Source organism: Chiloscyllium punctatum, chromosome 5 (genome assembly GCF_047496795.1).
Source record: "Chiloscyllium punctatum isolate Juve2018m chromosome 5, sChiPun1.3, whole genome shotgun sequence".
Lineage (NCBI taxonomy): Eukaryota > Metazoa > Chordata > Chondrichthyes > Orectolobiformes > Hemiscylliidae > Chiloscyllium > Chiloscyllium punctatum.
Window position 1 is genome coordinate 101,520,588 of NC_092743.1, and position 13,549 is coordinate 101,534,136.

At 40.6% G+C, this 13,549-nt stretch overlaps 1 protein-coding gene and 1 long non-coding RNA gene across 4 annotated transcripts in view; one reads left to right on the forward strand and one right to left on the reverse strand.

Moving 5' to 3' along the window:
* LOC140477272 (zinc finger protein 236-like) overlaps positions 1-8,621 on the reverse strand; it is a 167,465-nt gene extending 158,844 nt beyond the window's left edge. For 2 of the 3 annotated variants that reach the window (XR_011960694.1, XM_072570867.1), the window contains exon 1: positions 8,483-8,621. Coding sequence is in view for 1 of the 3 variants with exons in the window: in XM_072570867.1 (XP_072426968.1) it covers positions 8,483-8,531 (49 nt within the window). In the remaining 2 variants the exon portion in view is untranslated. Of the gene's footprint in view, positions 1-8,119; positions 8,135-8,482 lie in introns of those variants that run through there. The other variant, XM_072570868.1, reaches the window with a different exon arrangement.
* LOC140477274 (uncharacterized) overlaps positions 8,597-13,549 on the forward strand; it is a 46,414-nt gene continuing 41,461 nt past the window's right edge. Inside the window, exon 1 of the long non-coding RNA XR_011960695.1 lies at positions 8,597-8,707. This is a non-coding gene — a long non-coding RNA (uncharacterized lncRNA). The remainder of the gene's footprint in view (positions 8,708-13,549) is intronic.

Genomic DNA, 13,549 nt, shown 5'->3' on the forward strand with positions numbered 1-13,549 from the left:
AGAAGAGTTTTTTAAAAACTTTTTTTTACAAATTCCAAAATAATACAAACAAATATAAACACTAATATACAATTAAATATATATTAAAAAATAAATTATAGCCAAAACACAAAAGAAAAAAAAGGAAAAAAAAACACAGCTAGCTACTAATCTATCCTACAAACAACTAGTACATTACTAGTAAGACATTACGTAATAATTAAATATGTACTCAAAATGGATTAACATCAAATCATAATAAAACCCGTATTTATATAGGATTCCTCCCCTGGGGGGGCTCCCAGACCAGCCAGAACCACAACCACAGCTAGACAAAAGCCCTTGACAATATGGCCGAAATATCTGTGTCTATATAGTTCAAAAAGGGCTGCCATGTTTTATAGAATAATTCAGTTTTTTGGTGCACCATATTTGTGAGGAAGTCAAGGGGGATAGATTCCATGATTAACCTATGCCAATTCAAAAGTCCTGGAGGGCCCTCAGCTACCCAATTCACTAAGATATTTTTCCTTGCACAAAAAGAGAGAATGGAGAATAATTTCCTCCCACACACATCCAAGGAGGGCAGATTTGAAAAGCCCAGGAGAAGAGACACTGGATCCAATCCAATCTCCGTTCCCAAGATTTCTGTCAGAGCATTCGCTACTCTGTCCTAATATTTGCGGATCTTGTGACATGTCCATAAACAGTGCGTGAGAGTGCCCACTTCTATTTTACATTTAGGACACATTGGGGATGCTCCGCCCCTAAATTGTGCCAGTCATCCTGGTGTATATGAGCCCTGTGGAGTATCTTTAATTGAATAGCTTGAGTTCATAGAGTCATACAGATGTACAGCATGGAAACAGACCCTTCGGTCCAATCCGTCCACACCGACCAGACATCCCAACCCAATCGAGTCCCACTTTCCAGCATCCTGCCCATATCCCTCCAAACCCTTTCTATTCATATCCCCATCCAAATAGAGATCTTTCTGGCATTTTCCCAGATGTCCTCCCACATTTCTAAAGGGATTTCTAACCCCAATTTCTGGTTCCATTTTTTAAACAGTCGTTCCATGTCTTTCGATACCTCATTATGTAATGAGTGATAAAGAGTACTGACCGAGGGTGGACCCATTGGCCATTGCACTCTTCTCTCTCAGATTTGTAGGGACTGTCTAATAATGTGGTCTTCTTCTGTATATAAGCTCATATTTGAAAATACCAAAAAAGGTCTCCATTAGACAGTCCAAACTTCTGGTGCAGCTACTCAAAAGACATCATAACCTCCCGATCAAACAGGCCCCCTAAATGAGGGACACCTCTGGACCTCCAGGTTTTAAATGTAGCATCTGTCTGCCCTAGCTGAAAACCCCATGCTCCCACTATAGGAGTATAAGGAGAGGTTTATTGCAAGTTACCCTCATCTTGCCACATTATCCTCCGGGCTTTAATTGTATTTAAGGGTTTTTACAATAGTCCATAACCGCTTTCATCTTATTTACAAATAAAAGATTGATGAGGGGACACTTTGCTTGGGAGGTCTCGATGTCTAACCAGATTGATTGTGGGTCACAAGAGACCCAATCGGCTACACAGCCTAATAGAGAGCTCAATTGATACTTCCTAAAGTCTGGAAACTCCATTCCTCCCTTGCTTGTGGAAGCTGTAGCTTTTCTAATTTGATAAGGGGCTGTCTATGATTCCAAATAAAGGAACCAAGCCAGCCATGTAGTTTACGTAATGTCAGTCGCAGCAACATCAGAGGAGCATTCTCATAGGATATAAGAGAAGAGGCAGAATATTCATTTTAACTAGAGTTACTCTGCCTAACCAGGATATTGGGAGATCTCCCCAGCGTTGAAGGTCCTGCCTTATTTTCTCTCATATGTGCATAAACTTGGCTTCATACAGTTGACCAAATACTGGGGTGATAAAAATACCTAAGGATAGAAAACCCTCTAGTGACCACCGAAAGGGAAAACAAGATCCATCCGATAAATTGGATATACTAGCAAGACCACCCAATGGCATGGCCTCTGATTTCGTAAAATTGATTTTGTAGCCTGAGAACATACTAAATAGATTAATTACTTGAATTAAGCAGGGTACGGATATCAGAGGATACTTACAAACAGGAGGACATCACCTGCATAGACAGTTATTTTATGTTTGCCTGAACCAAACCTCAGAGTCACTATATTAAGAGTCGGTTCATATAGCTTCTGCTAGAGGTTCAATTATTAGCGTGAATAATACCGGTGAGAGAGGACATCCCTGATGACAGCCCCTACCCACGCTGAAGTTATCCGAACCTAAACCATTGGTAATCATGGCTGCTTTGGGGTCACTGTATAGCATTGGGATCCATTTAGAAAATACCTCTCCAACACCAAACCTTTCCAATCTGTAAAAAAGATATGACCATTCAACCCGATCAAATGCCTTCTCTGCATCCAAGGAGACCACTATCCCCAGTATTCTTTCCTGTTGACAGGCTTGAATCATATTTAAGACCCTTTTAATGTTGTTAGATGATCTACGGCCCTTGATAAACCCTGTCTGGTCCTCTTTTATGATATATGGTAAGACCCTCTCCAATCTTAATGCTAACATTTTAGAAAGGATTTTAAAATCTACATTTAGCAAGGATATTGGTCTATATGGGGCCTTTCCTTTTTTAAGAATGAGAGAAATATTTGCTTCTCGCAATGAAAGCAGGAGACAGCTTTGACTGTGTGAGTAATTATACATGTCTATAAGTGGACCAGCCAGCTCCCCTATGAACTCTTTATAAAATTCAACCTGGAATCTGTCTGGTCCAGGTGCTTTGCCACTCTGAAACTGTCTAATTGCATTGAGTACTTCCTGGGTTACCAGGGGCGCATTCAGGATCGACATCTGCTCAGAGGTTAAATCTGGAAAGGCCAAGTTTTTAAAGAAAGACTCCATCTTCTTAGTTCTATCCTCACAGTCCTGTGATTTATACAGTTCAAAATAGAACTGTATTGATCCTTTCATAATCACAAATTGTACCAGCGCTTTTCCTAATGGACGTGATAGCTTGAGGAGCTTTTTTTCCTAGCAAGATACGCTAGGTATGTGCCTTGTCACTATATTCATATAGTCTTTGCTTTGCAAAGAATACTTTCCTCTTTGCTGTTTGGGTAAGCGTGATATTCAAGGCTGTCCTAAGGGCTATGATCCTTTGTAGCTTAGTAATAGAGGGCCTATCAACATAGCTGAAAATGTATTGCTGGAAAAGCGCAGCAGGTCAGGCAGCATCCAAGGAGCAGGAGAATCGACATTTCGGGCATGAGCCCAGCTGCCTTCAAGTGAGCCTCCAGCTGTTGTTCTCTCTTTTGTCTTTTCTGGGTCGCGGAATATGAAGTGATCAAACCTCGCGCATAAGCGGCACGGTGGCACAGTGGTCAGCACTGCTGTCTCAGAGCGCCAGAGACCCGGGTTCAATTCCTGCCTCGGGCAACTGTCTGTGTGGAGTTTGCACATTCTCCCCGTGTCTGCGTGGGTTTCCTCCGGGTGCTCCAGTTTCCTCCCACGGTCCAAAAATGTGCAGGTTAGGTGAATTGGCCATGCTAAATTTACCCTAGTGTTAGGTGAAGGGGTAAATGTAGGGGAACGGGTCTGGGTGGGTTGCTCTTCGAAGGGTCGGTGTGGACTTGTTGAGCCAAAGGGCCTGTTTCCACACTAAGTAATCTAATCTAAGCCTTAATGGTCTACCACATCGTCAACGTGTTACTGGCCGTATCTAAATGAATTTCCAAAAAGGTTTTGAGTGCTTGAGAGAAATGCTTTATAAATTTGCTATCCTTCATTAAAAAGGAACCCATACGCCAATGTCAGGGGCCTGTCCCATCGTCTCTAGTCTTAACTTCCCATATATACTGGGGCATGATCAGAAATTGCTATGTTACCTATTTTGTCGGACAATGGAATTCAAAAGGGTCAAGGGAGCAAAGAACATATCAATTCTAGTATGACACTTGTGTCGGTTAGAATAGAAAGTAAAGTCTTTGCCCTGAGGGTGAAGATACCTCCACACATTTACTAGCCCTATTCAGATCCGCCAATTGTCTGGATCTAAAAGATATACCCATAGTCCTCTTGGGTATCCTAACTGTCTCTGAGTCCATAATACAATTAAAATCTCATCCTATAATTGTATGGCAGGCCCCAAAAGCCATTAACTTGGAGAATGCTTCTGTTATAAATTTGAAGGGGTGTGTAAAGATTCAAAATCCCATATCCTCTCCATTTATTAAGGCTTTGATCAGTATATACTGTCCAGATTCATCTTTTATCTGACTTAAGAGTTTAAAAGGAAGATTCTTCCGAATGAGGATGACTACTCCCCTACTTTTTGAACTAAAAAGATGAAAAAAAGGACTGGTCATATCCACACTGTTGTAATTTTAAATGCTCTTTGTCAAGTAGATGTGTCTCCTGAAAAAGAGCTATATCTTCTTCCTTTTGATTGGTGAATTACTCCCCTTGTCATATACCAGGTGCACTACCTAAGCGAATACCTAGCCATGATCGTCGAGGCAAGCCCAAGACCCCCCCCCAGGAGGAAGAACCCCACCCAAAACACCTTGAGTAAAGACCATGAAGAACTCACAAAAGTAAAAATTCTTCCAAGATATTTACACCAATACAATTAAAGTTAAAAAAAGTACAAAACACATTTGAAAGGAGATTCTCCCCCTTGCTCCCAGGGGGCAAAACTACCCATCAATAACCCCTCCATAACCTCTCCTAACTAGTGCCCCGCTCTCGACTCAGGCATTATAAAATGGAGTAGACAAATTCAAGTTAAAAGTGAGTGACCCACCCTCCCTACACCAACACCTAGGTGCATTTAACAAACAATACAAAATATGGATATATAAAACTACTAAGTTACAATCCTGGCAATTATTAGAAAACTAAGTCAGATGACAAAAGAAGAGAACCCCACTCTAAAACAAACCCCCCCCCACATAAATTAAATAAGCCGCATGGCCTGTAAAAAGAGAAGTCACATAGTGAATAACAAATAAGACCCCCTCCCTGCTCCTCCGAAAAGTAAACAAAAAAAGGGATGGAAAATGATAGAAGGGGTAAATCAGGGAGGGGCGGTGGAGAAGAGACGTGCAAAGCAAAATCACTATCCATACGATTGGAATCTTATAGTCTATTTAAGAGAGACCAAAAATTCTTTAGCCTTCTCTGGAGATCCAAAATTGCATATGGATCCTTTGTGGCAGAAGCACAGCGTTGCTGGGTAACGCAACGAATATTGGATATTTAGGTCCCTTAGGTGCTTCTTCACCTCATTGAATGGCTTCCTCTTGCAGACCACAGCTGGAGAAAAATCCTGGAATAACATAATTCTGGAACCCTTTTGAATCATGGCCTGGGCATCCTTCCCCAGGGCTCTGGAGGCTTCCAGGAGTATCTGCTTCTCTTTATAGCATTGGAGCCGGAACAGAACCGGGCAGGGTTGCTGGTCTGGCCCGGGCCTGCGTACAGCAACCCAGTGGGCCTACTCCACCTGTACCTGGCCTGATCCAGACTCCAACTTTAATATTTCAGGGAGCCATTGCACCAAAAACACTGCAAGCTGGCCTTCCTCTTCCCATTCGGGAAGGCCCAGCTACCGAATATTTTTTCAACGAACCCAGTTATCGAGGTAGTCAATGTGCTCTTCCAACGTCTGGACATGCTGATCAAAATCCTAGACCCGGCCCACGGCCGATTCAGCAGCAGCTTCCAAGGTTGTGGCCTTTTGCTCTGCCCCCCCAACGCGTTGTTAGAGTTTTTCAATTTCTCAGTCATGCTTCTGCAGCATGACCAAGAATGACTCCCACCTGGTCCTGAATTCTTTAATGAAGGCATCGATCCTCTCCTGCAGCTTGTTGATCACAGAGATCAGGCTCGCCTCTGCAGCTAAGTCCCCCAAGGCGGCTGCGGACGTCTCCGCTGCTGCTGGAGCGGGTGGGGAAGGGGTCCCTGTCTGTTGCGAACTTTGGGAATTTTTGCCCTTAGTCATTTTAAGAACAGCACCAAACTATTCAAGTTTGATGCAAAATGACTAAGTGTGCTGGGCAAAAACTATTTTAAATGAATTAAAAGGTGTGGTGAAGGCAGGTGCCCCACTTTGCCCGAGTCTTAGGCAGAGCACTACAGACTCAAACTTGCTGGGTCGCTACCATCTTGAATCCCCCCTTTAACATTGTTATATTACAGAAGTGGCAACACAGGTAAAGACCTGACTAAAAGGAGTAACAATAAATTAGATAACATAAGGACTTATTTGCAATTTATGAGCACTGACAAAGTACAGAAGAAGATATCTCACAACTGTTATAGTACAGGATGCACCCAGTTGTTCCATCATATCTGCCTGCACCAACTCTCCAAATGAGCAACGTACCCAGTCCCTGTCCTCATTTCCATAACCCTGTGCATACTTCCTTTTCAGATAATTCAATTCCCTCTTAAATGCATCAACTGAACTGCCTCCATGTTCCTATGCAGCACTTTCCCGATCTTAACCACTTAATGCACGAAAAAGTCTCTCAAATCTCCATGGCTTTTACTACAATTATCTTAAATCTGTGCCCTCACACTCTGAATCATTTCAAAAGTGGGCACAGTTTTTCCCCTTCAATTGTGTCCAATCCACTCATGATTCAGGAAACCTTCAACAAATGTTCCCTCAAAGTTCCCATGTTCTCTTTGCCAAGGAAAACAGTTCCAACTTCTTAAATCTATCTGCATAACAGAAATTCTTCATTTCTAAGAACTTGCAATTTTGTGGCCCCCATCACAACATCCAAAGGACTCTGAATTATTCCACTGTTATCACCACAGATTATCATCCAACTTTAACAGCTAATTGGGATAACAACATGGGAGGGTGGTCCAAAAGACAAGAACCTGTAGGATCCAAGGCAGGTTGGCAAACTGGATCGCAAATAGGAAGCAAAGGGTAATGGTGTGAGTGGAAGCCTGTAACCAGCAGTGTACCACAGGGATTGGTGGCAAATTATTTGAAACATTAACTGTTTCTCCTCAGATGACACACGACCGGGTGAGTATTATTTTCAGCAATTCTTGTTTTCATATAAAATGCTAAACCCAGTATAACACAAAAACAAGTTTCAAACACAATTGCTCACTCAGAAACAAAGAAATACAACATGAAGGTTCTCCTGGTCACCCTTTCATCCTTTGGATATGGAATTATAATAGGTAGGGCAAGCACATCAGGATAAGGTTTAAATACAAAGAGTGCAAGCTTAGCTTCAACCCTTCATTATTAACCAATCAAGTCTGGCCTACTGTGATCAAGCCAAGCGAGATCTCAATTTATCCTGTATTACAAGAACAAATCTAAACACAGGTGAATAAAGAAGTTCTCAATGAAAACAGTTCAACTATCTGTTCTATTTGGAATCAATGACAAGTTGATTATTGACTTGCATTTAATGTTTTCAATTTCAAGTAGCTCTAACACGAGGGTATCAAAACCTGTTTGTTTTACTGTAAATTGTGGCAATTAATATTATGAATGAACCATGCAGGGCAAAGATTAAAAATGCGTTTTTAAAAAAAACACAGAAATCACTTCTCAAAAATATAACTTTCTAAGCAAAGTCTTGCAGGTTTTTTTCTCCCCGTTAACTTTTGCTGCACGAGTTGCAGTGATTTTATGACAACTGCGGGGGGGCGATAAAAGCTGGACAACAAAACCATCAGGGAGGGAAGTGTCAAAAGACAGAGAAAATAATCTGCTTAATTTCAAAAAGAGCGTACAAAAACTGAATTTTCTGAAACAAATGGAGGGGGGAGGAGGAGACAAACGAAGGACGGGGGAAAGCAACTGTTATTTCAAAAAAACATGTGACAAAAATAAAGTAATTAAATCACTGAGTGACATGAGTATAATTCTACAAGGAGACCTGGGCGAGGGGTTGTGTTTTATCCCTGATTTTGTACCAACAAAAACTCAGCATTTTGCACGAAGACTTTTCTTTTAATTATTTTTAGTTTGCCAACGCGGCCATTTTCATGTTGCTTTAAACACGAATACTGTCTTTTTCTTAAAATGTAAAAGCTGGATATTCACTCACTTAGATCAAATCTTCAGAGACTGTGTTCATTAGTATTAATAACAACAGAGACAGTGAGGGGAGGGGGATTAATTTTCTTCTTAACCGTTGACGGCGGTGGTTTAAAAACACACTACATATTGATATAGATAGATAGGTATATCATTCCGCCTCCTTACCCTCACACAGACTGACTGAGAGAGAGTGTGAGGACAATATCCGGGGACTATATTGCAGCCATCTCCCTCCCCAGCAACAGGAGCAACTCTCCCGCCCCGGCCTCATCACCGGGGACCGGGGCCCCGGCTGCAGCAGGCCTCAAGCCTCTCCCTTTTCCAACACAATTCGTGAGAAAAATGTCAGAATAAAACGTCGCCCACTTACCCGCCTCCGAGTTCTTTATCGTTGTTTTAGGAGGTCGGCCTCGCGGCATTATTTTCCCCCCTCTGTTTACACCCTGAACTTTGAGATATTTATATATGTTATTATTGTGTTGTGTGTGAGTGAGTGCGGGATCGGCGGCTTGCGCGCGGGCGGCGCATCGGGGGCGGGAGCTGGAGACAAAATGGCGGCCGGTGGAGAGGCAGCGGGGTTGGAGCGAGCGAGAAGGTAGTTAAGGGAGCTGGCGTGCGGGAGAGATTGCCATTATCTTCTCCCGCGTCAGTTCTCCGTGATGGGCCTTGCCATCATGCTTTAATATTTTAATGTCGCACGGCTCGGGTTTCTCCCACACCCTGCCTTTTCTTTGGCTGAGGGGAGGGTGGGAAAGCAAAATGGCGACCGTTGCAAAGGGGGAGGCTGTAGGTACAACTTTTACACCGAGTGCATGAGATTGGTGGTGTGTTACGTTGCGTTCAGAGACTCCCAGCTATGCTGGCAAAATGCACGATTTAACCGACGTTTGGATATGTCTAGTGACGGTGAACCCCCTCAGAATAGGGGTGAACTGAGAACTAACATGACAGGCAGATCTTCAAAACGAGGGGCATCTGCTTGCTCTGCATCCCTGTTATCCTTCCATGACGTGGCAGACCAGGAATCTATACTGTTTTTACATTTGCCAACTGACCTGTGCTTGAACAATTTGCACACTGATATTCAACCTGTTTAGCTGTGTTTTGAACACCTTCCTTGGCAATCAAAACTCACTTGAACCTGCTTGCAGCTGAAAAGACATGGTCATTATTGTGCTAAAAGGCCTCCAGACTTGTATTTGCATGAATAAAGTTGTAGTCACTATAAATTAATATTAATGCTATCCTATGGGATAGAGAACCTGTGTCACTTTACTGAGAGGGATGAAAGAAAGCAAAATCTGTCAGTAGCTAGAGGTGTACAAGCCCTAGAATCACTACTGTGTTGACTATGTTAGTAAATAACATAAACAGGGGCAGGAGTAGCCAGTTGGTCCATTCAGCCTGCCTCACCATTCTATAAGATTGACTAATCTGCTCCAGGCCTTGACTCCTTTGGGTCCAGCTCCTTTGCCTGAAAGACAGTCTTGGGAAGTCAACTGCTTAATCCCAGGAATCAGCAGAGTGAATCTCTCTTGAATTGCCTCAAATGCCAGCATTTTCTCTCTCAAATACATGGATGAAAACTGTACACGATACCCAACTTCTCGAGCAGTGTGTGTGTGTGTGTTGGTGGGGTGTGGCGGGAGTAAAATGTAGAAATCAAGGCACAAGATGAAAGCTGGAGTACAACTCATCACCGTGACATAAGTGAAACACACAAGAATGTATTTACATCTACTACTAAGTTATTTTATAGGTGTGTTATCAATTTCACAATAGCTGATTACATTTCTTTCTCATAAAAGCAAGTACTACAAATGCTGGTGGTCTGAAATAAAACACTACTAAACTGCTTTAGAAACTCACGAGGTCTGACAGTGTCTTTGGAGAAAGAATGTTAATGTCTCAAATCCAATATGATTCTTAATTTCAAAGAAGCCATATTGGATTCAATGTTAATTGTGTCTCTTTGTTGATGCTGCCGGACCTCCTTAGTTCTTTTTAGAATTCCCTTGCAGAACCTTTGATAAGGCACAACCAGATAAATTCTTGATTACCAGATTGTCAAGAATATGCTGGATGTAGAAGTGAGGTTAAAATCATAACTGTGATCTTGAGTGGTGGAGCAGGTTTGAAGGGCAGAGTGGCCTACTCTTGTTGCTATGGTCATCTCTAGCACTTTCTGTTCTTGCTACATTTCTTTTAGCATCTCACTGTCAGAAGGTATGGAGAATGACAACTTTTGTTCATCAACTGCAAACGCAGATTACATGGTCAAAAAAAAAATGGATGTCTTGATAGCTCTTCCCAAAGGGTAGGGTTCTGAAATTCATTGCCTGATGTTGTGAAAGAGACAAAAACATTCACTGTGTTTAAAATGTTTTGGGATGTTCACTTGAAGTGCCCAAGCTTATGTCTTAGAGTCCTATGTTTATTTGAAATAATATAGATGTTCCAATAACTTAAATTGGTGTTTGTGCTCTTTTTTTGCCTTCACTGCTTCATTTTAACATGATGAATATTTGAACTTAATACAAAAGGAAAATATTGCAGATGATGTACTTTTGAAATAAAAACAAACTGCTTGAGAGTAAACTTAAGCTGTACAGACTTCTTTGTCAGACATAGATAGTAGACCAAATAGCTAAATTAATAAACTTGGAACCACTCGAAAGGGCTCAGAGCCAATCAACGTACTTTTTGACATGCAGTCACTTTTAACATCTGCAGTGGATGTAATTACACAGATGGGTGCCCCCTGTCTATCCTGCAGTACCATTGGAGAAGGAGTGCTTGGTATCCAATAACCCTCTGCCATCAAGGCTAAAAATATCAAAGCCACTAGGCAGTTAAGGAAGTGGTAATTATTTGGATTTCAGGAAAGAAAAGCTTATGATTATACAAGAAATGTTGGTAATGCTCAGTGGGTCAGGCAGTAGTTAAGATGAATTCAAAACTTAAAATATTACAACTACTACATTACCTTTATCCAATCCGTTATTTTCAATTGTTGAATAATATTGGTTGATGAAGGGCTTACGCCCGAAACATCGATTCTCCTGCTCCTCAGATGCTGACTGACCTGCTGTGCTTTTCCAGCACCACATTCTCAACTCTGATCTTTCCTTTTACAAGCCATGTTGAATAATCAATCTTTCCAGTTCATGAATGTTTTACTATTTATTTTATTCATCCATGGGATGTGGTCAGGAAGTAGTTATAACCTATTGCCAGAAGTTACCTGAGTGTTCCCATTATTCTGTTTTTCTTTCAGATTTACTGCATCTGCAGTGTTTTGCTTTTGTGTTATGTTCAAATAATTGGTGTAGAAGTGAGTAGTGCAGCAAGTAGAATTAAACAGCATTAGGCAACTATTTCAAATTATTGGAACATCTTTACCACTTCAAACTATTTCCCCGAGACCATGAAAGGTGTCTGTAAATTGAAGTGCATTCGTTCTTACTGAACAGGCTTAAGCTCTGTTGTTTACAAAATTGAAAACTGAGAACTGATCAAATGAAAAAATTTATAATTATGAAGTGGTTCAATGGAGTACAAAGTGATCATCCTGATAAGACACTGCATGTAATTATCCAGTTTTATATTGAGATATGCGTAATGCATTAATGTATATAGCAGAAGTAAAATTGCTAAATCTTGCAATATATTCTAAATTTCAACCAGATATAATTAGGAACCATGAACATGGGCAAAATGCTATTTCATTTGTTTGAATGACAAATTTGGGGAAAACACACTGGATCACATATGATGTTCTAACCTAACTACAGAATGGTATTGCTATGTTCATCTTTCTCCTTTCATTTTTCTATGACTTACACCATCTGCAACCAAGATTTCAGGCAGATAATCCTCCCTTATCTAATAAACTCTGCAACTGCACTGTATTTCAGCAAATAAACAGTTCCTTGCTAGTGTTTTATGTTCCACATGAGCCTTCTCCCACCTATTTCGCTAACCCTCAAAAACATATCCTTCCATTAATTTCATGTATGCTCGTTGAGCTTCTCCATGAATGCATTTTGACATTGTATTTTTGATTACCATGACTAAATAGTTTATGTAAATAGTGTACAAAAGTCATCCGAGTACTGATCCTTGTGAAACATCACCTCTTAGTATTTGCTGATCTGGGTAAATATTGAAATCATGTTTTCTGTCCCAGATCAAGTGTCATAGAGCTGGGCCCAGGGGACAGCATCAATATGCTCCAGTCGCGAGTCAACCATGCAGCGTCTCGTTAGAAGTTTTTTTGAAACTTCAAATTACTGTATTACAATTACTGCATTACCTTTATCCAATCTTTTATTTTAAATTGTTGAATAAGGTTGGTCAAATCTGATCTTTCCTTTTACAGGCCATGCTGACTAATTCATCTTATAAATTCTTACATGTTTGACTTTATTTATTTTGTTCGTTCATGGGATGTGGGTATCGTTGGATAGGCTAGCATTTATTGTCTGTCCTTAATTGCCCTGAGCGCAGTTAAAAGTCAACTGCATTGCTGTGCATCTGGTGTGGATCTTTAATGAGCATACCACTTAGCCTCAGCATTAAACTGAAGTTTCCTGGGCTTGCTCTGTTTTTGTGCATACATAGGAATCACATTAGTTTGTCATTAGTCGGGCACTGGTCCATTTTCTGGTGCTATTCCATACATACTTATTATTTTGGCCATCATGTTGTCATTATCTTTGAGTTTATCATGTGTACCTGTTATTGTGCCTATCCTGATTTTCACTTGTGTATCTATAGAATATTTGACTACTTCTTACATTCTTTGAGACTTTAATTTCAAATTGTCACTTTTTGGACTTTCAGAACATTTGCTCTTGTCACCTTTTGTTGTTAGTATACTTATTCAATGCCCTTTCCTGTAGTTTCCCATTTGTCCTGATTACTTTATTTGTCCATGGTGTATTTTTGCTGACTTGTTTCGACTTAGTAGGATATATTTTTCCTGGATACTCTTGATCGCCATGATAAATGATTTCCACTGTTCTATTTGGTAGTAAATATTTCTGGTTTATTTTTCTTAATTTTATTCTCATTCCCTTAAATTCAGTATTTTTTCATGTATTATTTTGGTTTTGTACTAATTTATTGTCCAATAATTTTTATTAGACTTGAAGTTAAATCCTGATCAGGCAATTCTCCTTCCATGCGGTCAATAATTTAGACACCTACTTCTTCCTACATATTTATATACGTTTATATAAACAGTACTTTCGTTATACTGAGAAAGGGAGAAAAGACTTTTTTAAAATACTGTTTATATATTGCACGCTTTACAACCTCAGAACGTCCCAAAACTCTTTCCAGCCAATGAAATACTTCTGAAGTGTAGTCACTGTTGTTAAGAATCAAGGCAGCCAGTTTTCAACAAAGCAAGCTCTCGCAATGTAATTGTAAA